The following is a 22,733-nucleotide window of genomic DNA, read 5'->3' on the forward strand; positions in this document are numbered from 1 at the left end:
AAAATATACGTGCATGTGCAGATGCAGACATACACCACATGCACACATACACAAATACACACAAACATACTACACATACACGCATGCATACACTGCACATATACACACACATGCCTATGCATATATACAGGTACATGTACACATACAAGCATACTATTAATATTTATTCAGCATTTTTACAACTAACTATTTTTCAATAACGAATTATCTTCAGTATCGTCATCTTCGTCATCTTCTTCGTCATCGTCATCATCTCTTTCACAAACGATTTCTCATAACAGCAGCAGAGCAGACAGTTATTAAACTATTTTTTTAATAACATCATCATTAAATTTCTAACTAAACCATTTCACTAGTCTTGTCTAGTCTATAGACCTTTCTAATTCTTAAATAGAAACCAATCCGTCTAGACATTCAGTATTCTAAGCTATTAATAGCCAACATGTCTAACTATTTTAGATTGTTCCTAGACTAGACTAGACTAGACTAGACTAAAGAGACTAGACTAGACTAAACTAGACTAGACTAGATTTAAAAAGAACGGAAAAGATCAAACATAAGGCAAAATCTCATCTTTCGAAACATGAACCAAACCTACAACAACATCAACCACAACAACACCAACCACAACAACATCAACCACAACAACATCAACCACAACAACCACAACAACATCAACCACAACAACATCAACCACAACACCATCAACCACAACAACACCAACTACGATAACAACAACAACAGTAGCAAGGCAACAACGACAACTACAGGATAATAATCTAATTATACTAAACCCTAGATTTTAAAAAAAAGTAAAAAAACATTCTGCACTGATAGTAGTATAGGTTAGTTTAAATGGAACGTTAATGATAAACCTAGATAACTTATTTAAATCACTTTTCTGAGAATAAAAAGCCATTTTTTACTCTTGAAATGTAGATATTCACGTTGCAATACATCACAGAATTAAAAAAGTGTGTTTAAAAATGGAGAAAAATAATTATATTAACGCATCCATAATTTTACTAATAAATGCTTTTTGTTGCTGTACAAAGGAGTTCTATCGCTTAGTCAATTTATTTTATTGCATTCTGCTACTTTATTGAATTGTAATGATTTAATAAAACGTTTTATTGCAAATATTCCCTGCTTTTTATGTATTCAAATTCAATTCAATTCAAATAAACTGTTATTCAGCAAAAAGAATACAGCACTTGGAAAACCGAAGTTACTGCTTGTAGAGCCACCAAAACAGAAATTTGAGCCAAAAATTTGAACAAATATATGTATAATACTGAGGATGATAAGGCAAGGCTATAATTTTCAAAAAATATTATCGTTTGTTTCTAAGTTATCTTTTTTATTTATTCTCTTTTTTTTTGTATCCGCGATACGCAAATTTTTTAAATGTTTATTTTTAAATTTTCAAAGTGGCTTCTGCATTTCTTTTTTAAAATCAAATTTTGGAGATAAATTCTCATTCATTGAAATTTTTATTCTATTAATATTCATATTCATATTTTTTGAAAATTTATTTATAAAACTATATTTTCAGAAACAAAATTACTTTAATTATTAATTTAATTTTTTAATAAGTTGCTTGCTGGTATGGGGCAAGCTCAAGACCAAGAGACACAATTCAAAAAACCAGAATGAAAAACCAAATTTCTCATTTTATTTTTTTACTTCGCGGATGTTTCTATATTGAAATTTAAAACATTAACTAAGATAATGAAATCGACGACAGACCAAATGGTCAAGTCAGAGTCAGAAATTGTAGAAAGTCCAACAGCAAGCATCAGAGGGGTCTGATATAATTTCTTTACTTATTAATTGCATTACTAATTATGTTTCTACTTAATTAAATGCTCAAAATAATCTAAATTTAGTATTAATTATAGTGCAATTTGTATTGCATATATTGATTAAATTACTAAATGTTCTATAAAAGTTATTTTTTAAACTTGAAAATTATATTTTTAATTAAAAACTATCATTTTTTTTAATATAATTAATAACTTTGTATTTATTAACCTTCTTTTTAAGATATCTGTGCTGTTTGGCTCATTTGGCAGAAGGAAAAATTCTTCAAGGGCAAAGAAAATGCCTCTATCCAAGATTTATGAAAAAGTTTTCAACCTTTTCATTAAAAATCAGGTTAGCTATGCTAGTAACAAAATATCATTATTATTATTTCAATAACAAATATTCATTTATAATTATATATATATATTATATTTAGAAAAAATAGTTGTCAAATTAAAATAAAAATAATTATATTATAAACATTATAAAGTTTAGATATATTTATATCAAAATGTCATCACCTAATAATCACTAATCTATTTTGCTGTAGGACCCAGTAACAGGCCTAATTCCACAGCCTAACAATCAGGAGATTGCTAGCGCGCATGATAATGTCTACGCTGCTCTCACCCTTTGGTCCCTCGCCATCTCGATCTCAAAAAATTCCAACCTCTCTTCCAATCATAAAAAATTACCTGCCGATCTTCTGAAGGTTATCTTTTGCTTTGTGTTAGATTTTATTTTAAAAATCTTTGTTTTTTGTGTTTTTTTTTTTAATATTTAGTTTTTGGAATTCTATATTCCATGTTTGATTCTAAAGAGGAACTGAATATTTATATGGAAATCTCAAAAACATGTGTTAACTGAACAACTTTTTTTTGAAAATTCCTGAATTAAATCCTTTACCAGATGTCAAAGAAAATGATGTTGTCTGTGCTGGCTGGTTTTGAAGCCCAGGTAAAGCAGAAAGATGAAGCATACAGCAAGCACTTTCCTGGGGTTGATCCTTTTGTTCACCTTGATCTTACAACTGGCCGACCAATGGAAAATTCTGGATCATCCCTTATCAACCAATTAGAGTGTGGACCGACCAAAATTGAAACCGTAGCTTTTTTTCTATTGGTCCTTGCTCAAATGCAAGCAGCTGGTTGGTTATTGTTACTTTCTTAATCTTGTTCCATTATATTGTATGTTGTTACACGATATTGCATGTTAAAGTTATATATGGCGTTATATTATACTGTATGTTTTATTATGCTTTCATAAACCAAAGGCTTCAAAATCATACAATCCTTTGATGAGGTTTCTGTCATCCAGAATTTAATCTTCTACATTCAGTCTATCTACTTGAGGGTTGTTAGTAATCACGTTATTTCTTTTTACCTTCATTCAATTATTCATCCACTCATTCATTCATCCACTCATTCATTCACTTTTTGAAGCAGTTAGTGTACATTGAATTATGAATATAATTTAACTGGAATAGATATAAATACACAATCTCAATTGTAACTTCTTAATGTTGTTGGTTGATATCTTTAAATTTGATTCGCATTTTACGGAAGGACATATGATATCTTTAAATTTGATTCGCATTTTACGGAAGGATACATGATATTTTTAAATTTGTTACGCATCTTACGGAAGGATACATGATATCTTTAAATTTGACACACATTTTACGAAGGGATATATGATATTTTTAAATTTGATACACATTTCATGGAAGGATACAGACGTAGATAGCATACATGATCAGATCAAGTTTGATGACACTTCAATGAGAGTATCAACCCTTTTCATGATTAAGGTGATAGCTGATATCTTTAATTAAATTTTTTCAATTAATTAATTTTTAAATAATTAGTTTATTAATTTATATTTTCTTAATAATTTATATTATTTTTATTAATTCTTCTAGGCTGTGCTTTACTCCTTTACCATACTGAATAGTAGCAAGCAGAAATTTGGCCAGTACAGTGTGGAAGCATTTCATTACGAGGCTATACAAGCTAAGGTATATGTATATGTTTCATTTTGTATGTATGTATTTCTATGTGTATGCGCGTGTGTGTGTGTTTGTGCGCGTGTGTGTGTGTAATTTAGTAATGATAAAATGAGGAAGTTAATATTATTGGTGATAATGAATGAAAATAAATAAATTTTTTTACTCCCAGCTAATGTTGAAACATTTAGTCGGTAAAGTTATTTCATTGAAGGTAGGTAATTTAATGATCTCTCATTCATTCATTTATTCATTCATTCATTCTTTCATTCATTCATTCTTTCATTCATTCATTCATTCTTTCATTCATCTATCTACCTATCTTTTCATTCATTCACTAATTTATCCTATGCCCCAGTGGTTCAATCCTAATGCAGCTGGTTTGACGTCGTTTCCATTTTTTGCCGTGACCAAGCAAGACGTCAAAGAAGTTATTGAGAAATCGTTTTTTGAAAAAGTGTGTCGTCGTCGTTGTTGTTGTCGTTGTGTGGCTGCTGTTGCTGCTGCTACTGATATAATGGTTTTGTTGGCGTAAATTTTATTGAAGATATAGCATGAGTTTTTCCCTAAGTTACTCTGTTAAGTTCCTCTTTATTGTCATCTTCTTATCAATATCATCGTCTTTATCATCTATGTCATCAACTATATCATCTTCATCATCGTCATCTTCATCACCATCTTTTTAATCATCTCCATCATCGTCTATATCACCATACCTCCACGCCAATAACAATGGAGCAGTACAAAGATGAAGATGCCTCATCAAAAGTTTCAGCGGATTTTAATAAGGATAAGTTTGAAGTTTATACCTACCTATGTCTCAGTCTTCTCTTCTCCGATGATCAGCCTGCAGTATGTAATGATGTGATGATGACGACAATGATGATGATGGTGGTGGTGGTGTTGATGATTTGGTCGCCAGTTTAGCTACCATGGTTATGTTTGACAGTCATTTTTAAGGTAGAGAAAAGTTTAAAAAATTCTTTTGTGGAATCAATGACTCCGTACGTGATAATAATGATAAAAATTATATTAAATTATAATAAAATAATAATTTTCGTCGTCATCATCTTCAGGCTTTCCTACACAAGACATACTTGGACCACTTTATGAATATGGCCGTTGATAATTTCTACAAAGTTGATAATTATGGCTATAATTATATTAATAATAATTGTTATTATACTTGAGTAAAGTTTATTATATTTTATTATAATTATTATATTTTATTATTATTCTGCTTCTTACTGTTTTCAAAAAATTTGTAGTCTTACTGTCGTTATTAAAGTTGTTATTTTTTGCTGTTGCTATTGTTGTTGCTATTGTTGTTAATTATTGATTTAATCATTCGACATTGGAGGTATTTGAAGAGTCAACTGGTTCTGACAACAGCTTCTCCTATGTAACATGCCAGTCACTAAACATCATCATCTCACTGATCAGTAACGTTAGTTTTGTTGCTCAATTCGTCATCATGCGTACGTACAGACATACGTACACACATACATAAATACGTACACACATACGTACATACATATATACACATGTCTACTAGAGATATCTAGAAGCCAAGCATATAGATTCGCTCAACCTATCCAATTTGTTGGTAGAATCTAAAGAGAAATACCAAAAGAATAAAGAGATTCAAGGCTAGTTAGAATTTTTATACTTTTACTTTCTCTCTCTCTCTCTCTCTCCCTCTCTTTCTATCTTTTTCTCTTTCTTTCTAGCTCTCTATTTAGCTATCATTGTACGATATTGTTAGCCAATAATTATTTTTTAATTATCATACTAAATATATTAATTTCAATTTCGTAATTGTCTTCAGTTGTGTTACTGACAAAGAGCAGAAGTACACAGATGCTGCTGAAGAAGCACAAGATAGTGTCGCAGCTTTATTCAGAAGTCGGGAAGCATTACAAGATTCTCTCTGACGACGTCCTGCAAACTCTCTTGTTGTGCCTAGGTTTTTTTGGTTTTCATTTGTTGTCTGTCTGTTTGTCTTTGTCGTCTTTGAAACATTTTTTCACGAATTACAAAAGTTATAAAGGCAACAAGACAATAACCAAACGACATAAAAACATCCAGAGAGCAGCATGCAAACGCCAACAACACACACGCAAACAAAACACTTGAATCTTGAACGTGCATGCAGCATGTGACATGAAAGAAGAGTTGAAATCACTGGCTACCACCTCTCAGACGGACGGTTCAAATTATCGGAGGAGAGAGTTACTTTACAAACGAAGTCCCTCCAACGTAATCTATACAGGCCAGCTTTACTCAATAAGAAATATTCATCTTATATTCATTCCTAGGGTGGGTAGGTTGATGATGAAGATGATGTGTTTCCAACAATAATAATCATGATGATGATGATAATGACATAAACTCACTTCATTAACTTATTCATCCACCATTCAGTCACTCATCCATCTATTCAATCACTCGTTTATTAACTCAATGAATTATTAAATCGTCATTCACTCATTTATTCTTTCACTCACTCACTCACTCACTCACTGATGAAGATTATGGAGAGGCAGTCTTGTTATCTGAACCATGACGTGCGAATGTACTGTGATCTCGTTGTTAACAATTTAAAATTTCTAAGCAGGAACTGGATGTCCAATAAAAATTCACTGTTCTTCCTTCCGGTTTATAATTTATGCAATGGTTGGTTGATTGATTGGTTGGTTGATTGGTTGATTGATTGATTGGTTGACCTGGATTCGTAGACCACTTAGATTGTTTGGTTGGTTGAATTGCAATCTGTTTGAAGTAAAGAATGAATGAATATGCATGATTTATGAATGAATAGATAGATGAATGATTGAATAAATAGATGAATGAATGAGAAAAAATATTTCTACGAAGGCGAAAACCCGTCAATTCCATCGGACTTGAATCGTCTCTTTAAAAAACTTCAAAGTGGGCTTGTGGGCGGAGTCAGGTTATGACGATGATGATTAAGATGATGATTAAGATTATTATTATCATCGTCATTTTTACAAAAATAGAGTGAAACTAACTAAGATGCCGAGGTCGCCTGATTCCTTCCTGGTCAGTAACCTTGACCTTCTCGCCGGCAGCAAACGCGAGGGTTGTTAGGTTTTTAATTTTAGTTTACGATGATGAAGATGATGAGAAGGATGATGAGGGCGATATGGATTATGATGATCATTGCAATCATTTCTACCGAGCACCACAATCACCCACCCATACACACAACACATCCACATGAACACACACACACACACACATACAAAAAAAACAAAGACATCACACATACTCTGACATTTAGCGAAAGAATTTCTATCCGTGATATCCTCACTCTCCGATTTCTCATACGACAACGCTAAGAATGTTTCAAATTGGAGTTCAGGAAATGTCAGCTCCGTACCTACGGCCGACGTGGCCATCTCCTCCACTTCTCCTCCACCTCTGAACCTGACCTCTTCCACGCAATCATCTCCTACTGACGATCAATCACAGGCCGTTAAAATGAAATTCTTCAACAATGAGGTCAAACAGGTCGAAAATGAAACTAAAAATTCACTAAATTCTGGAATTGATCAGCTGTTAAAACAACGTCTTGTTACACTCGCAAACACTACAGCCACTGGCACCGATGCTGATGCCGCCATTAATGACGGGAAGACTGCTTCCAGTCCGGATAAAAAGATCTCGCCAGTTGACGGGGCAGGAAATCCTGCTAACACTACATTAACTTCTCAGATAACTTCAGCTTTGACAAACGCAATTTCGAGCCAGCGAACAAATGAGCAAGTTCAATCGGTCGCACAGCCGACTAACGTTGTGCCGGTCGTTCCAGAGGGGGGAAAGAAGTTCTCAGAATCTGCCGTCACGACGGCTTCCAGTTTTTCACGGTACGCCGTCAGTAGCCACTCGACTGAAAGTTTCAACAACTTACTGAGGAGCATGGATTATCAGGATGATCTGAAGCACAAGTGGCTCAGGATTGACGTCAACTGGCTGCCAGAGCAGATCATCGATTTCGTCATCACCAACAGTTAGTAGTGTCGTGCGTCTATCTGTCTGTCTGTCTGTGTGTGTGAATTTAATTTATCTAGCAATCAATTTTCAAATGGCACGATCGATGATTCCAGCTGACATCAACGAATCAACCTTCCCAACCGAAGAGGAGTGCGTTCATTTGTTGAAACTCTTTGACTCGTCAAACAATTACATGGAGCGAGCTCATATACTCCACAAACTCTACTACTCCAGGTTCGATTGTATTGTGTGTTTAAGAAGCACTGTACTCTCTGTCCTATTGACCAAATACCGTCGCATTCAACCTATCTAAATGTTAAACACACCCTACTTCTTTTTTTCCTAATTTTAGAGGAATAAACTGGCATCCCAATCTGGAAGATTCGGGACTAAACATGACCGTGAGGGATGCGCTAACGGAAATGTACCGGATGTCCGGGGTGTGGCAGATTTGGTGGATGGTGAGGTTTTGTGGTGGGGCCATTGGAGTTCACCTGAATAACTTGAGCGTGGCGGTTTCGGATATTCTCACCAGGAGGCACAAGCAACTGATCGTTGGCTGTGCCTCTAACAATAAAATTGTCATTGCAAAGTTTGTTTCCTACTGATGCATTTGACAAACATACACACATATACATACACACACACATATACGGATGTTTTTGTATATCACACATACAGACCCTATCGAGATTTGGATATCAAATCGATCATTAACATCGTATCTAGAAATAATCCATTTATGATCTGCCTAATACAAGTTAGTCTTCTCCAAATTTATACACACACTCACTCATTGCACGTATCAGGGCATAGATATACTACTCCTATTGTAATTCGAATTATTATTAAGAATATTGCAAAAAATGTTATAATTATTGAAGGAAATTATAGTGTACGTCTGGATGATATACCAATACAATTCAGTAGTCGTCGATCAGCTGGTCTGCATTGACGTACAAGCACTGTACCAGGCCATGATAACTGATTTGTGTATTAGATTCGACTGCAACGGTTGGATTACAATTATTATAACTATAATAATTATTATTATAACTATAATAATAATTATTATAACTATATTATAAAATATAGTTATTATTATTACGATAATAATTATTATTATAACAGAGGTCATGGCGTCGATTTACATGGGATGTCTGAGTCCCTTTGAATTGAAATGCTACATCGAGGCAACCCTCAAAGGAACTGAAATTACCAAGGCCATCGATATATGTTGGTATATGTACGCACACCTACCCTGTATATACACATACATACAGAAACACACACACATATATATATATGTATTAATTTTGTTTTCTTTCTAGTTGAGCTTGGTCAAAATTTAACCACGCAAAAAGATTCGGTTAGTATTATTAGCTTACCAGCCTTACTTTCTTCGTCATTATCATTATGGCCACCATCTTAACTATGGTCATTACCATCATCACGACCCCCACCACCGTCATTATCATCACCATCATAATGGCCAGGGCTTTCTGGAGCACATAGATACGTACACTCAGAAGGGGGTGTGGATGAGGAGGAGGTCTGTGGACGGCACGCTTATGAGGCTCCCTGACGAATTCATTGAAAACGTGTGGGACCTCTTGAGAGTTGTACGTTTAATACGCATCACTTACATGCAGATATAATGAACAATAACTGACAAGAAAGTTTACATCCTCCATACATTTCACGTAGCAAAACAAAATGAAACACCCACCCACAGTGCAAGGGACTTTCGTTTGATGGCCACCTCATCAAGCCGGAAACTACCGACAGGGTGGGTACTTGAATATTTTCCAGACAACATTTAATCGATTAATCAATTAAATAATTAATTTCAATGATAATAATGCTAAAATCGAATAAAAATTGAATTAAAAATGTGACAGTATGGCAAATACAATTTGAACTTCACGGCCGTCTTGTACGCGACACTGCACTTCATAAAGCCTCCTGAGTATCTGCAACTGCTGATAGAGGCCACGTATCTGCTGAGTTCCCTGGCTAAAAATAAGAGGATTAAGATGAACGTTAAGAAGGTTATAAATGTTAACGAGATAGTCGTCGTCGCCGTCAATTTGTTCCTCAGACAGCAGGTTATTGTCGTTCAGTTTGTATACCATATTACCTCGAACTGTTATTTTTAAGATGCATTCTGCTTGCTATTCAATATCATTCAAAGACACTATTAAATTAACCACTAAATCATGTGATGGCATTATTTTATCTATAGTATATCTAACAATATGACTCATCGCTAAAATTAAGAAAAAAAATTCCTTACAAAAAACCCACCGACGTAGAATGCAGACAGGATGAAGACATGTTGCACCCCTTCGAAGAACATCCGCAAGCCGTCGGTGCCCGTCGACTCTGCCTGCAAAACGAGGGGAGGGGTTTGCTACCACTTCTATGACTCCAGTCCGACAGGAGATTTTGGTACCATGGCCTATTTCACTGATGCCATATTGGCATTGCACACAGAAGTCGGAAGAAATATTTAGATTTGTGTGGATATGTATACATTATTATAAGTTTATATATCATATTTATGTGTATATATATATATATATATATATATATATATATATATACTCATATTTTAAACTAACAATACTTGAAAATGTATATATGAGTTGCCACAACCATATTAAATGCACTAAACATGATTTAAGTCAATTAAAATGAGACATTACAATGTATCTGGCGTTTTAAAGAGTATAAGAGAAACAAAACGACGAATGACAAAGGCAGACACGTGCGAGGAGAAAAAATAATGCGGGTGAAGTGTTAAAAATGGGAAACACACATACAAAGAACACATATGTTCATAAAAATAGGAGAAACACACATACAAAGAAAACTATATACAAATATGTTCGTTAAAAATAAGCGACAGCTATTGTGACTGGCGGGTGACTCAATCATGATGTCAAGCACCGACAAAGTAAACAAATCCTGATCTACTGACACCTATCCTAACATTTTGAACATCTAAGCGAAATTATGAAAACATTTCATAGAACCGCACCTAAAATAAACTTAAGCAAGAAAAAGCTCTTTGAAACACAATTTCAATAACAAATTTGTAATTAAATTCGACATGCAGTATGTATTATGATTACAATTACACAATAAATTAGAAGTTTTCGTTTTCATTGTACGCTATCGAACCACCACCAAGAATGGAATAGAAAGGTGAGTCATGTTTATGATGAGTGTTTGTTGGTGTACGTAGAATCGTTTGAATTGCGTGCGAAGTGTGGTGGTGTGTTTTTCTGTGTTCGCGTGTTTTGTATTAGCGCGTGTAATGTTTGGATGTGTTTTGTTTGAGTGTATGTATACCGTGTCAGATATGTTGTATGTTAACGTCTTTGTCGGTACGTGTGTATGTGAGTATGAGTGTATTTATGTGTATGCGTGCATGTTTTTAAATATGGTGAGAGTACGTTTATAAATAGGTGTGCATATATGCATGTAAATCGAAATTGTTCAATTTCATTCAAGCTTTCCTTCATTCTCATCACCACCATCAACGTATTCATCCTTAATTTCTTCTCCTTTCTCCCTATCTTCATCACATAGTGCTTCCAGTTGCAACAGGCTGTTGTTCCATCTTGTAAATTGTAATGATAACAAGCTGATCTGTCGTACAGTTTTGTAATACAACATTTTGAAGTAACAGTATTAGGAATATTTAATTATAAATATTTAATTATTATAATACAGTTGAAATATATACTAAGGAATTCATACTACATGACGAATAGATACAAATACATACTAATGAGTTGTAGTGAGAAATCAGTGCAGTTGTGTCTTGGCTGAGTTGATCAACTTGCTCCTCTTGTTGGAGATGGATCTTGCTCAGTGAGTACAAGGAACTCTGCAAGCCTGGCACAACTTTTTATGAGGCAGAAAAGTATTTCATCAATCTGCCAATCAATCAACCAACCATCAAATGCTCAATCAATTAATCAACCATCAAATACTTAATCAATCAGTCAATTAATTAATGGAAAAATTTAATTTAAAAGAACCTTTGATGTGTTCACTGCCTAGAACATCACACATTGATTCAACTTTTTCCAATGCAGATGCTTGCTCCAACAGTATTTTTTTCACTAAAAAGGTGTTGTGTAAAATTTATTTAAGCATGTTTGTATGTGTGAATGTTTTTATGTGCGTGTAAATAAAGTAATGGTTTACTTGGCAATATGAGATTCAACTTTGTCTCCATTGAAAGTGCCTGGGTCTCAACATGACTGAATTCTAAATCCTTGTCTAACTCTTTAACTGTTTTATGTTGTAATAGATCATTTATTTATCTTATTGAGACAAAAGCATGTTTTCAATTTGATTTAATTAATAAAATTTCATTATCTAAATTTTTGCAAACAGAAGTGTATACAATATAAATTTCAATTGTTATGTAAATTGTAGAAAGAAATAGCCAATGCGAAATTAGTGTTGGGATGATAAGAAGTTTTATTCTCTCACTGAATAAATTAGCAACCAAAAATAATTCACTAACTCCTAGCAAAGAGAGACTCAAGACCAGGTTTTCCAATCACAGTGGTGTTGACCAGAGAATTTAAAGAATTTATACTTTCTGTTATCTGTGGCGAAATTAATTAAATAGTATAAAACATTATTGCTAGTTAATTTTTATATAAAAATAATTAAGTTAAGCCAAAGTGAAATTTTAAATCTTTTTGAAATTTTTTCAAAATGACAGGCAAGACAAGAAAGGAAAGACAAACCTTCAGGTATTCGTCATCAGGGTTTAATTTTCCAAAAATTTTTTTCTCAACTTCTTTCAATCTTTCGTCAAGTTGTTCAATCATTTTCTTAAATTAATAGGACGACTAACTTTTAGTCAAAATTTAAAAAAAAATGAGAAAACTGTAGCTGCTTAACAACTTAACTTTTAAATGGAACGTGGGATAAGCTGACCACATAAATTTGTTCACGAAACAAAAAAAATTTTCAGCTAAACTTTTTACATTTTTAATAGTAATGACTTCAATTCATAATAAAAGCTAAAATTTGTTCAATATTTTAAGAAATCAAACTAAAAATAACTCGAAAATACATCAAAATCTGAGTTTAATTAGCTCAATTGTTAAGTTTAGCAAATTTACAACTCTACAGTCAATCAGTTGGATAATCACAAAATATATCGTTCAGCAAAACAGTACAAAACAACAAAATTAAATCAGTTTTCTTTGAAACTGACTGACCTAAAAATAAATAAAACTATAATTAATAATAATTTCATCAATATAATTTTCAATTTCACTATAGTTTATAAAAATTTAATTAAATTTATCATATAATTACTTGTTGTTGTGATTACCGGTGTTGTGAAATTCGTAAAATCGCAAATGTCCGGGTAGTTAACTTTAAAGGTGATTTTTAAAATATTTAAACCATTGAATTAATTATATTTATGGTTTAATTCAATGATTGAGTTATTATAATAAAATGATCGAGTAGCATTCAAATCATACATTTATCTCCTTCGTCATCTGATGTTCCGTCTTGTTTCAGGTTGGGTTGAGTATGGCAAGACGTTATTCATTATTTAATTAATTAGTTTAATAAAATATAAGTTTAAAAATAAATGATTAGTAATTAATTTTAATTATGTGTAAATAAATAATTAATAAAAAGGTGGAAGAGATTACTGAAGTCTTCGTTATTTTCAGTAGTATTGCTATCTTCTGATGCATCTATTCCACAATATAATTGTATTTAATCAAAAAATTTCTAGCAAATCATCATCTATTAACATCATCATATGGATCTCACACTACTATTGTATTAATGTACCCACGTGCGTTACAATCAATCATTCAATCAACCAATCTTTTGCTTAATTTATTTTTCGATTCATTTTTTCATTCGGTAAATCATTCATTAATCTATTCATTCATTCAGTTACACGGTTTCCAGCCGATCACATAATGGAATAACTCTTCCATAGAATGTTTTCCAATAAATCACCCAACCAACAATGTCATAATAACGGACCTCTGTTGACAGTGACGATCCCCGTCCAGTTTGCCACGAAAGTTATAATGTATATGGAGGCACTTGCCACACAGACGCATTCGTAGGCGCCACTCTTGTAGAATTTTATCCTCAGGTAAGCGACTTTGGTCTTTGTTTGGCGTAACTCGCTCGAGAATGTCCGACCATCGTTGTCGACTTTGGAGCACGTGAAATTAAATTTTGACGGTACCGGATTGCCAATTGCGGTGCAGAGTATTGTACTGTTTCGTTCGACTTTGGTCTTACTCATTGTTACGTTACGTACTGAATCTTAACAAAGAAAATTACGTTCATTTAGATTTTTTTTTTTATTTATCTACAGATTTTTTTAATTTTTATAAAAAATCTAACAAAAATATATTAATTTCGTGTAGGTAGTTTTTGTGAATGTGAAATTCAACCCGTCGACGACTTTCAAGACGAAGACTTCGCAAGAGATATTATCCTTGACTTTATCGAAAGCTGCCGGAGCTTCGGCATCAATAATTATGAACATGTTTTCATTCCTCTCAAGCTTATGGAAAAAGTCTTTCGAGCCGAGGACAACATCTCCTCTTCTTAACGTTATAGACGCCTTTTTAATGTTTGCGTAACGGCCAGCATTGCCGGTTAATATGCACTTAAGCTTCCCCACTGACCCCAGACCTTGGCTCGCAGGGCCAGTGCAAGTGGCTCGACTTTCGAATGTAAATTCTGTAATTTTACAAAAATTATGTACTTTCAGACATTTTTATTACATTTTAAATAAAAGAAAACGAAGAATCGAGCCTAAAACGCTTAGAAATTTTTAAAAATTGCTAAAATAAATATTCAGAAAAGAACACTAACCCAAGTCGACGAACCACCAATACAGAAAGACTTTACTATAGGGACATCTGAAGACTCCATACAGCTCCTCTTTCGTCTGTTCCTCCATCGGGGTCCAGGTGTTATTAAAACAGGGCGGTGGATGCTTCTTCATGTTCGCCTGGTTCAGCACTCGTATGTCGACGCCCGTTATGTTAGTAGGACAGACGACCACTGCTCATCAACATTGCAAGGATCGGGTAGGTAGATTAAATTATAACTACTAGTAGTAAAAGTAGTAGTAGTATAGTAGTAGTAGTAGTAGTAGTCGTAGTAGTAGTAGTAGTAGTAGTAGTAGCAGTAGTAGTTATAAAATCATTATTACTTTTGAAAAATTATTAAACAAAATTATGAATAAGAAATAAATATGTACCTGGAATGATGTATAGAACCGAACATAGTAACATTACTGTGCTTGAAAACATCAGCATAATCGATCTTATATATAGTTTGTCCCTAAAAATTTAAACCCTTTGTTATTGTAAGCCAAATTAGGACAAATTGATTGTAATAAATAATATTTATTCATTTTTATTTATTTATTTATATTTTTCAGTTAACGATTCCTGACGTGGGACATAAGCAATAGGACGACAAATAAAAACAAAACAAATGATAAATCTTTTTTCTATTTCGTCAAAACACATTTCAACAAAAAAAAACGAATTTACCAAATTAAACACCTTGCTGTGTAAATCGTCAATCAATTAATCAATGAGTCAATTAATTAATCATTCATTCATTCATTCATTATCTATACGCGACTCCAGCCAAGCGTGCAAGGCGAATCCATAAAATTGTGAAGATGTAATAATTTTGAAATATCGATAGATCTAGAAAAAATATTTTTATTTTGTTTTTATAATAACAATAATAATGATAACAGTTAATTATTTATTTATTTAATTGTTAGCTGGTGATTTTAATATACACGTTGAAAGTTATTATTTATAATTTAAAATTATAAAGTTATTAATTGTTAGCTGGTGATTTTAATATACACGTAAAATTAATTATTATAATTTAATCTGAATTTCGGATGTTTCGCGGTATTTCTAGGTTCAGACGTGAAAGTATCGTCGTAAGCGCCTGTCCCCTCATCTACTAATTAAAATAATGTAATAAAATAGTTATGCTATTCTTAATAAAGGTATTAACATTAGTAATAATGAATAGCCATACAAATCAACAACACTGAACACGAGGCGGGCCAGCGGTGTAGTCAGAAATTTTGTCGAGAAGTCTAAATTGGTTTGAAAGAACCTGACCACCTTCTAAATATTATTCAATTTTTAACGAATTTCACTATCAAACAGCCAGGGTTCTCATTTAAAATTTACCTTAATTTTATTGCTGTGGAAGGGACTTAAATCGGTTTCAGGTTACTAATTTTATAAGAATTTAAGAATAATTTATTTGACATTTTATTAGTGTTAGTAGATTTTTCCACATTTATTCTTTCAAATTTGCTGTTTTCTTTCTTTTAAAGTTAAACTTTACATTTTTAGACTTCGATTTTTATTTGATAACAGTAGTAGTAGTTGTCTCGATTACAGATATACTTCGTATTTAATTCCGTTTCAAAATCTATGGTCTTGATCGGAGTCTGCATCTTTGGCGGGCCGATCGAGCAAAATTAACAGTGTCTATACTTCAATTCTAGTAAGCTAACATACGGCTCCAGTAAACCCCTTTATTATTTGGTCAATAATAGGCAAAAGAAACTATAATATCTATCTATACTTAATTAGCTATAATTATAATTATTAAAAATAAAACAACTTCAAATGAAACTATGAAATGAGAAGAGAGAGGGGGAGAGAGAGAGAGAGAGAGAGAAAGAAGAGAGAAAGCAAGAGACATTTGTAACTAGGTCAATATCTACTAGGTAAATAAAGATGTGTTATTGAAATAACAAACAGTTAGATGAGCCATTGAATAATTAAGTGTTAATAAATAAAAACAAATAATAATTAATTATTAATAAATTAATTAATTATTATTATTATTATTAACAACAATAATAATACAAATAATTATAACATAAGTAATAATAATAATAATATCAGCGATAATTACAAATAAAAATTAAATTAGCTTGAAAACAAATGCTGATCATATTGAAATGAGCCAAACATCAACTAAACAAAAATATAAAAACACGTCCTGCGTACATAACTGACGATGTATACATAGACGCAAATATTCAGGAATAAAAAAAAACATATAACCACCATAGTCGTCATTCTTACATTAACCAAAATATACAAATCATTTCCTCTCATCACCATCACCATGGCGTCGTTGTTTTCATCGTTATCAACGTCATCTTCATCATCTTCATCATCATCATCATTATTTCCGTAGATACATTCATCACTTTCATCATTATCCTCATCGTCATCAGACAGAACAGCAATCAGTGGACATAGGGGAGCCCTGTTGTTTGGAGGCCATGTTGGCATGAACCGCATCCACTTTCGTCATGGCCGGCGGGATGTTCTCGTTACTTTTCGATCCGTACTTATCGTTCAGCAGGCGCGAATCCGTTACGTGACCGAACGTTATGTCGGAGCAGGTTTTCAGGAGGTCGTATGCAGTCGAATCCGGTACTATTGAGTCGTGTTGGTAGTCCGGGTGGCTTTCTACGAACTCTCTCGTCCACGATGCTAGCGTTAGAAGGTTGCCTGTGCAGGTGAGTGAGTGTGAGAATATAAGCAGCAAACAAACCAGCAAACAAATGAACAAACAACCAAGCAAACAAACAAGCAAACAAGCAAACAAACAAAACAAACAAGCAAACAAACGAGCAACCAAACAAACCAGAGGCCCTCTTCTTGATGAGATCAAGATATTGAGAGATGGTGCAGCTGGTATCTACATCACAGTCATCCACACTCTGCAGGTACCTCTCTATCAGGGACATCAAACCGGGGAAGACACCTTCCTGTGTATGTGTGTGTGTTTAGACAAACAAACACATATGCGTGTATATACACACACACACACACATAGAGAGAAAGAGAGAGAGAGAGAGAGAGAGAGAGAGAGAGAGAGAGAGAGAGAGAGAGAGAGACCTTGCCAGAAATAATCTCCTGAATAGTGAAGAGGTCATACTCATCGTCAATTGATTGTGCCTCGCCCCGATCCTGCGGTGACCTCTTGCTAGCAGGGCAACAACACAGACTTTCGGCTTCTTTTGGGGTGTTGCCTGTCATTTTGTTGGCGGTGTCGTTGTGGTTGTTGTTGTGGTTGTTGTTGTGGTTGTTGGTGTTGCTGTTGTTGTCATTGCTGATGGATTTAATGTTATTGATGTTGTTGTTGTTGTAGTTGCTGATGGTTTTAATGCTATTGATGTTGTTGTTGTTGTAATTGCTGATGGTGTTTTAATGTTATTGATGTTGTTGTTGTAGCGGCAACTTACATGTGACAATATCTTTCCGGAAGTAAAACTTCTCCTGGCGACATGCATCTCTTTTCTGCGCTTTCTTCATGTTTTCATCCACCTTTCAATCAATCAATCAATCAATCAATCAATCAATCAATCAATCAATCAATCAATCAATCAATCAATCAATCAATCAATCAATCAATCAATCAATCAATCAATCAATCAATCAATCAATCAATCAATCAATCAATCAATCAATCAATCAATCAATCAATCAATCAATCAATCAATCAATCAATCAATCAATCAATCAATCAATCAATTAACCAGTCAATCAATCATTCAATGCATTGATAAGCCAGTCAACCAATGAACCAATCGAACAAAGAAACGAAAACACGCCTTGGATATAGGAATGACGAAGTTCAATTTGTAGGTTAGGATAACTCGGGTTAGCAGAACTATAAAAACAACATAGGCTGCATTCTCGAAATCAGTCAACTGGACCTACATATTATTGAATAATAATAATTGTTAAAAGTCCAATAATAATAATAATAATAATAATAAACAACAATAATAAATAATAATAATAAGATACCTCCATGGGCCTAAATTCGACCCTCCATCCGATGTCGGTGTTCGGTGGCGGGGGCTTGAACCTCATCGTCTGCCAGTTCGTTGACTGAATGTTCTGTTGTCGTTGTGGTTGTTGAAGATGTTGTTGTTGTTGAAGATTTTGTTGTTGATGTTGTTGTTGTTGTTAAAGATGTTGTTGAAGATGTTGTCGTTGTAGTTGAAAATGTTGTTGTTGTTGATGATGTTGTTCTTGTTGTTGAATGGTGGATAGAAATATTAAAACAACGTCAACAACAACATCAACAACAACGACATCAAACACAACACAACATCAACCTCAAAATGATCTGTATCAACTTCATCATCGAGGTCCAACTTCTCCTTGAAAACCGAGATGGGATCTCGAATGAAGAGGTGTGCTATGTGCTTTGCTAGCAGTCTGTCAATGCCTTTGTTACGTTCGTTCGTTTGTTTGTTTGCATCATGTGACATCATTTGTTTGCATCATATCATGTTTGTTTGTATCATGTGACTATCATATCATGTTTGTATCATGTTTGTTTGTATCATGTGACTATCATATCATGTTTGTTTGTATCATGTGACATTATGTTGTTTTGTTGTTGTTTTATGCAATAAAACAGGGTAGTAACCAATATTAATAACAGTCAAACATACAAACAAACATACAAACAAACAAACATACAAACAAACAAACACACAAACAAACCATTATTAGTAAGCGTGTTGAAGATATCTTTATCATAAACCATGTTGATGTCGTTGTACTCATCACTACAATAGGATAAGTAGCTATCTATAGAGTCGTATCTCGACTTCTGAATGACAAATCTCTCATTCTTCAGAGGCTGTTTGAGGTTTGAGTGTGTGTTGTATTGAAATTTCTGTGAGTTTTTGTGGTGTGTATGTGTGTGGGTGTGTGTGATTGTGTGTGTATGTGCAGTTTTGTTGTTGTTTGTGATAGTTGTTTAATAGCATGGGCACATTGTTTTTAGGTTTAAATTTGATGATGTTATATGGTTGCTTATATATATATATATATATATATATATATATATATATATATATATATATATATATATATATATATATATATATATATATATATATATATATATATATATACCACAAACACATTGGCATGTACACACATACAAACAAATACACTCACAGAGACAAATATACAGACAGATATGTACACAAAAATAGAAAGACAAACGGCCAGGTAGACAGACAGAGAGACAGCCAGACAGCCAGACAGACAGACCTCGAGACCTCGTTCTTCTCTCGTTCTATCATCAACAGAAGCCGAAATTACTGGCCACCTACAGTCAATATCAGACAAATAACCTCTGAAGATGGCACTGGAGGCACTAAGTGCTAACTGTATGTATGTATGTGTATGTACGTATGTATGTATGTATGTATGTATGTATGTATGTATGTATGTATGTATGTATGTATGTATGTATGTATGTATGTATGTATGTATGTATGTATGTATGTGTATGTATGTATGTATGTATGTGTGTGTATGTATGTGTGTATGTGTGTGTGTGACAAACATACCATAATAGGGCATAATGGAGTCAGCTGATCGTAGAGCAGCCTAGCTTCACAGATATTACAGGCTTGAAATGTAACCTATATTATTATTATTATCATTATTATCATTATTATCATTATTATCATTATTATTATTATTATCATTATTATTATGTATTTTTAAGAGAATGAAGTTTTTAGTAGGCCATCAGCACTTGTCAACCAAAAAGCGAGCGTGATGATGATGGAATGACATATGAAAAATTAAATCCTCGCTTCGTTCCCCCATTACAGTATAATCAAGTAAGGAAAAGTTTATCTAATAATAATAATAATAATAATAAAAATGATGATGATAATAATAATAATAATAATAATAAAATGATAATAATAAATATAATAATGATAATGATGATAATAATAACAACCTGGAGACAGCAGCATCCCATTCCAAATCCCATGCAATCCATGTATATGTGGTCGGGTTTTGCTGCTGCAATAGTTTCAGCCTTTGAAGATTCAGCTGGATGAATGAATGAATGGATGGATGGATAGATGATTGAATGAATGATTGAATGAATGAATGATTGAACGAATGATTGAATGAATGATTGAGTAAATGAATGACTGAATGATTGAATGAATGATTGAATGAATGAATGATTGAATATATGATTGAATGAATGAGTAAATGAATGAATGACTGAATGGATGGATGGATGAATGAATGAATGAATGAATGAATGGAAAAATTGATGAATGAATGGATGAATGAACCATCACCCACAATGACCTGAACGCCACACACGCACCTGTTGACTTCAGATTGAGGCTGTTGTACAAAGCAGTGAAATCTTCTATGAAGGGACTCTTTGTTTTCTTATCATTAAATACTTTTCATGAAAAAATAAACATATACACAAACTTACATACACACAAACAAACATAGATACACACAAACAAACATAGATACACACAAACAAATATGGATACATACATACAAACATACACACAAACAAACAAACAAAGACACACTCACAGAAAATAATTATAGAACGAAACTTTCAAAACATTCTTAAACACCACTCGAAAATTGGCTACATGTTTAACAAATGATTAATGACAAACTAGATAAGATGAATAGATGAATGGAATAGTAATTACAATAGTATACAATTATCATCAATGTAACCAATGAGATTGGTTGCAATACAAAAAAGGGGCAGACTTGGAACATTGATGGCCGGTCTTTCTTTCCTCCTTTCGCGAACATTCCTACTCAGAGTACTGGAAAAAAAATTGTACACACATCCATGCAGACGTACACACATACATACAAACAAATTTGAAATACAAACATACACACATACAAATCTGAAATACAAACATACACATACAAATTTGAAATACAAACATACAAATTTGAAATACAAACATACACACATAAATAGAAAAACATACATACATCTATATTATAAAGCAAAATATATTTAAATTCTCTCTCTCTCTCTCTCTTTCTCTCTCTCTCTCACACACACACAAACACGCACACACACAAACATACAGACACTCGCATACGCATATGAAATACACAATCTGACCGAAATCTTGGGTGACCACCGAATATAGCCTCATCAGGGAAGAACAATGACCTAGATACGCCATTAATTGGGTCAGGTAAGTGTTGTGGTATTGTGAAGTTAGCACATCCAATCCTGGTGAGAAATAGCAATGACAATGGTTGCAATGTTAGTAGGGGTTAGGGTTGAGAATTTTCTTGAGGATTTTAAAATATTCATAATGGCTTATATATAGAGACACAGTGTACACACGCAAACAAATTTGAAGAGAAACGAAACGAACGAAACGAAATTTTTATTTGCTCCATAAAATTAAAAAATTAAAAAAAATAAGAAGAATTAAACAGGCTCAGCTTGGCTATGCAAAATGAATGACAAGGTGGGCAAACATATTAATCTGAGATTAAAAACCAAAATAAACACATACAAACATACTCATACACACGCACACACAACCATACATACAAAAACATACATATACACACAAGCACACACAATCATACGAACACAAACACACATATACATATACACACAACCACACACAAACATACATACAGAAACATACATATACACATACACACAAACATACATATACACATACACACAAACACACACACACATACATACATACATAAAGCTAAAGACACACTCAAACACACCTAATAGTAAATAACAGCTCTTCTAAGCTACATAATCAAATTGAATACACATAGACATGAATACCCATAGACATGAATATATGTATTAATCCCCAAATATGTATGTATGTATATATTTGCAGGTCTATATTTGCAGTGTTATAAAAAATTATAGCTGTACTGTGTGTGTGTGTGTGTGTGTGTGTGTGTGTGTGTGTGTGTGTCTGTGTGAGTGA

The 22,733-nt window shown here is 33.3% G+C and overlaps 4 protein-coding genes across 4 annotated transcripts in view; 1 reads left to right on the forward strand and 3 right to left on the reverse strand.

Annotated features, from left to right (window-relative positions):
• Positions 1-583: 583 nt before the first annotated feature.
• Positions 584-10,344, forward strand: HELRODRAFT_170742 (hypothetical protein; the record flags this gene model as incomplete). Its single annotated transcript, XM_009016538.1, has 29 exons — positions 584-743; positions 1,748-1,806; positions 2,047-2,157; positions 2,357-2,518; positions 2,716-2,953; positions 3,249-3,250; positions 3,536-3,616; positions 3,728-3,823; positions 3,984-4,025; positions 4,170-4,268; positions 4,550-4,663; positions 4,888-4,950; positions 5,172-5,258; positions 5,367-5,464; positions 5,640-5,716; positions 5,967-6,134; positions 6,689-6,764; positions 6,832-6,917; positions 7,116-7,844; positions 7,942-8,062; positions 8,181-8,420; positions 8,510-8,588; positions 8,713-8,842; positions 8,960-9,064; positions 9,160-9,197; positions 9,325-9,450; positions 9,564-9,617; positions 9,730-9,936; positions 10,144-10,344. 29 exons carry the CDS (start codon positions 584-586, stop codon positions 10,342-10,344), a joined length of 3,849 nt encoding a protein of 1,282 aa, XP_009014786.1.
• A 994-nt stretch (positions 10,345-11,338) lies between these two features.
• HELRODRAFT_170743 (hypothetical protein) lies at positions 11,339-14,147 on the reverse strand (the record flags this gene model as incomplete). The annotated part of the gene is made up of 8 exons (XM_009016539.1): positions 11,339-11,485; positions 11,625-11,734; positions 11,881-11,964; positions 12,050-12,136; positions 12,375-12,459; positions 12,604-12,664; positions 13,080-13,083; positions 13,877-14,147. 8 exons carry the CDS (start codon positions 14,145-14,147, stop codon positions 11,339-11,341), a joined length of 849 nt encoding a protein of 282 aa, XP_009014787.1.
• A 96-nt stretch (positions 14,148-14,243) lies between these two features.
• On the reverse strand, positions 14,244-14,858 carry HELRODRAFT_170744 (hypothetical protein; the record flags this gene model as incomplete). Its single annotated transcript, XM_009016540.1, has 2 exons — positions 14,244-14,590; positions 14,726-14,858. The coding sequence occupies 2 exons, from the start codon at positions 14,856-14,858 to the stop codon at positions 14,244-14,246; spliced, it is 480 nt and encodes a 159-aa protein (XP_009014788.1).
• Positions 14,859-17,146: 2,288 nt separating this feature from the next.
• HELRODRAFT_76604 (hypothetical protein) overlaps positions 17,147-22,733 on the reverse strand; it is a gene marked incomplete at both ends in the record, with an annotated part of 7,125 nt that continues 1,538 nt past the window's right edge. The window contains 14 exons of the mRNA XM_009016541.1: positions 17,147-17,430; positions 17,567-17,690; positions 17,821-17,936; positions 18,168-18,249; positions 18,519-18,641; positions 18,736-18,828; positions 19,050-19,162; positions 19,444-19,582; positions 20,002-20,118; positions 20,304-20,378; positions 20,708-20,772; positions 21,086-21,172; positions 21,508-21,566; positions 21,881-21,994. Of these exons, the coding sequence (XP_009014789.1) occupies positions 17,147-17,430; positions 17,567-17,690; positions 17,821-17,936; positions 18,168-18,249; positions 18,519-18,641; positions 18,736-18,828; positions 19,050-19,162; positions 19,444-19,582; positions 20,002-20,118; positions 20,304-20,378; positions 20,708-20,772; positions 21,086-21,172; positions 21,508-21,566; positions 21,881-21,994 (1,591 nt within the window). The remainder of the gene's footprint in view (positions 17,431-17,566; positions 17,691-17,820; positions 17,937-18,167; positions 18,250-18,518; positions 18,642-18,735; positions 18,829-19,049; positions 19,163-19,443; positions 19,583-20,001; positions 20,119-20,303; positions 20,379-20,707; positions 20,773-21,085; positions 21,173-21,507; positions 21,567-21,880; positions 21,995-22,733) is intronic.

Source organism: Helobdella robusta, assembly GCF_000326865.2.
Source record: "Helobdella robusta unplaced genomic scaffold HELROscaffold_18, whole genome shotgun sequence".
Classification (NCBI taxonomy): domain Eukaryota; kingdom Metazoa; phylum Annelida; class Clitellata; order Rhynchobdellida; family Glossiphoniidae; genus Helobdella; species Helobdella robusta.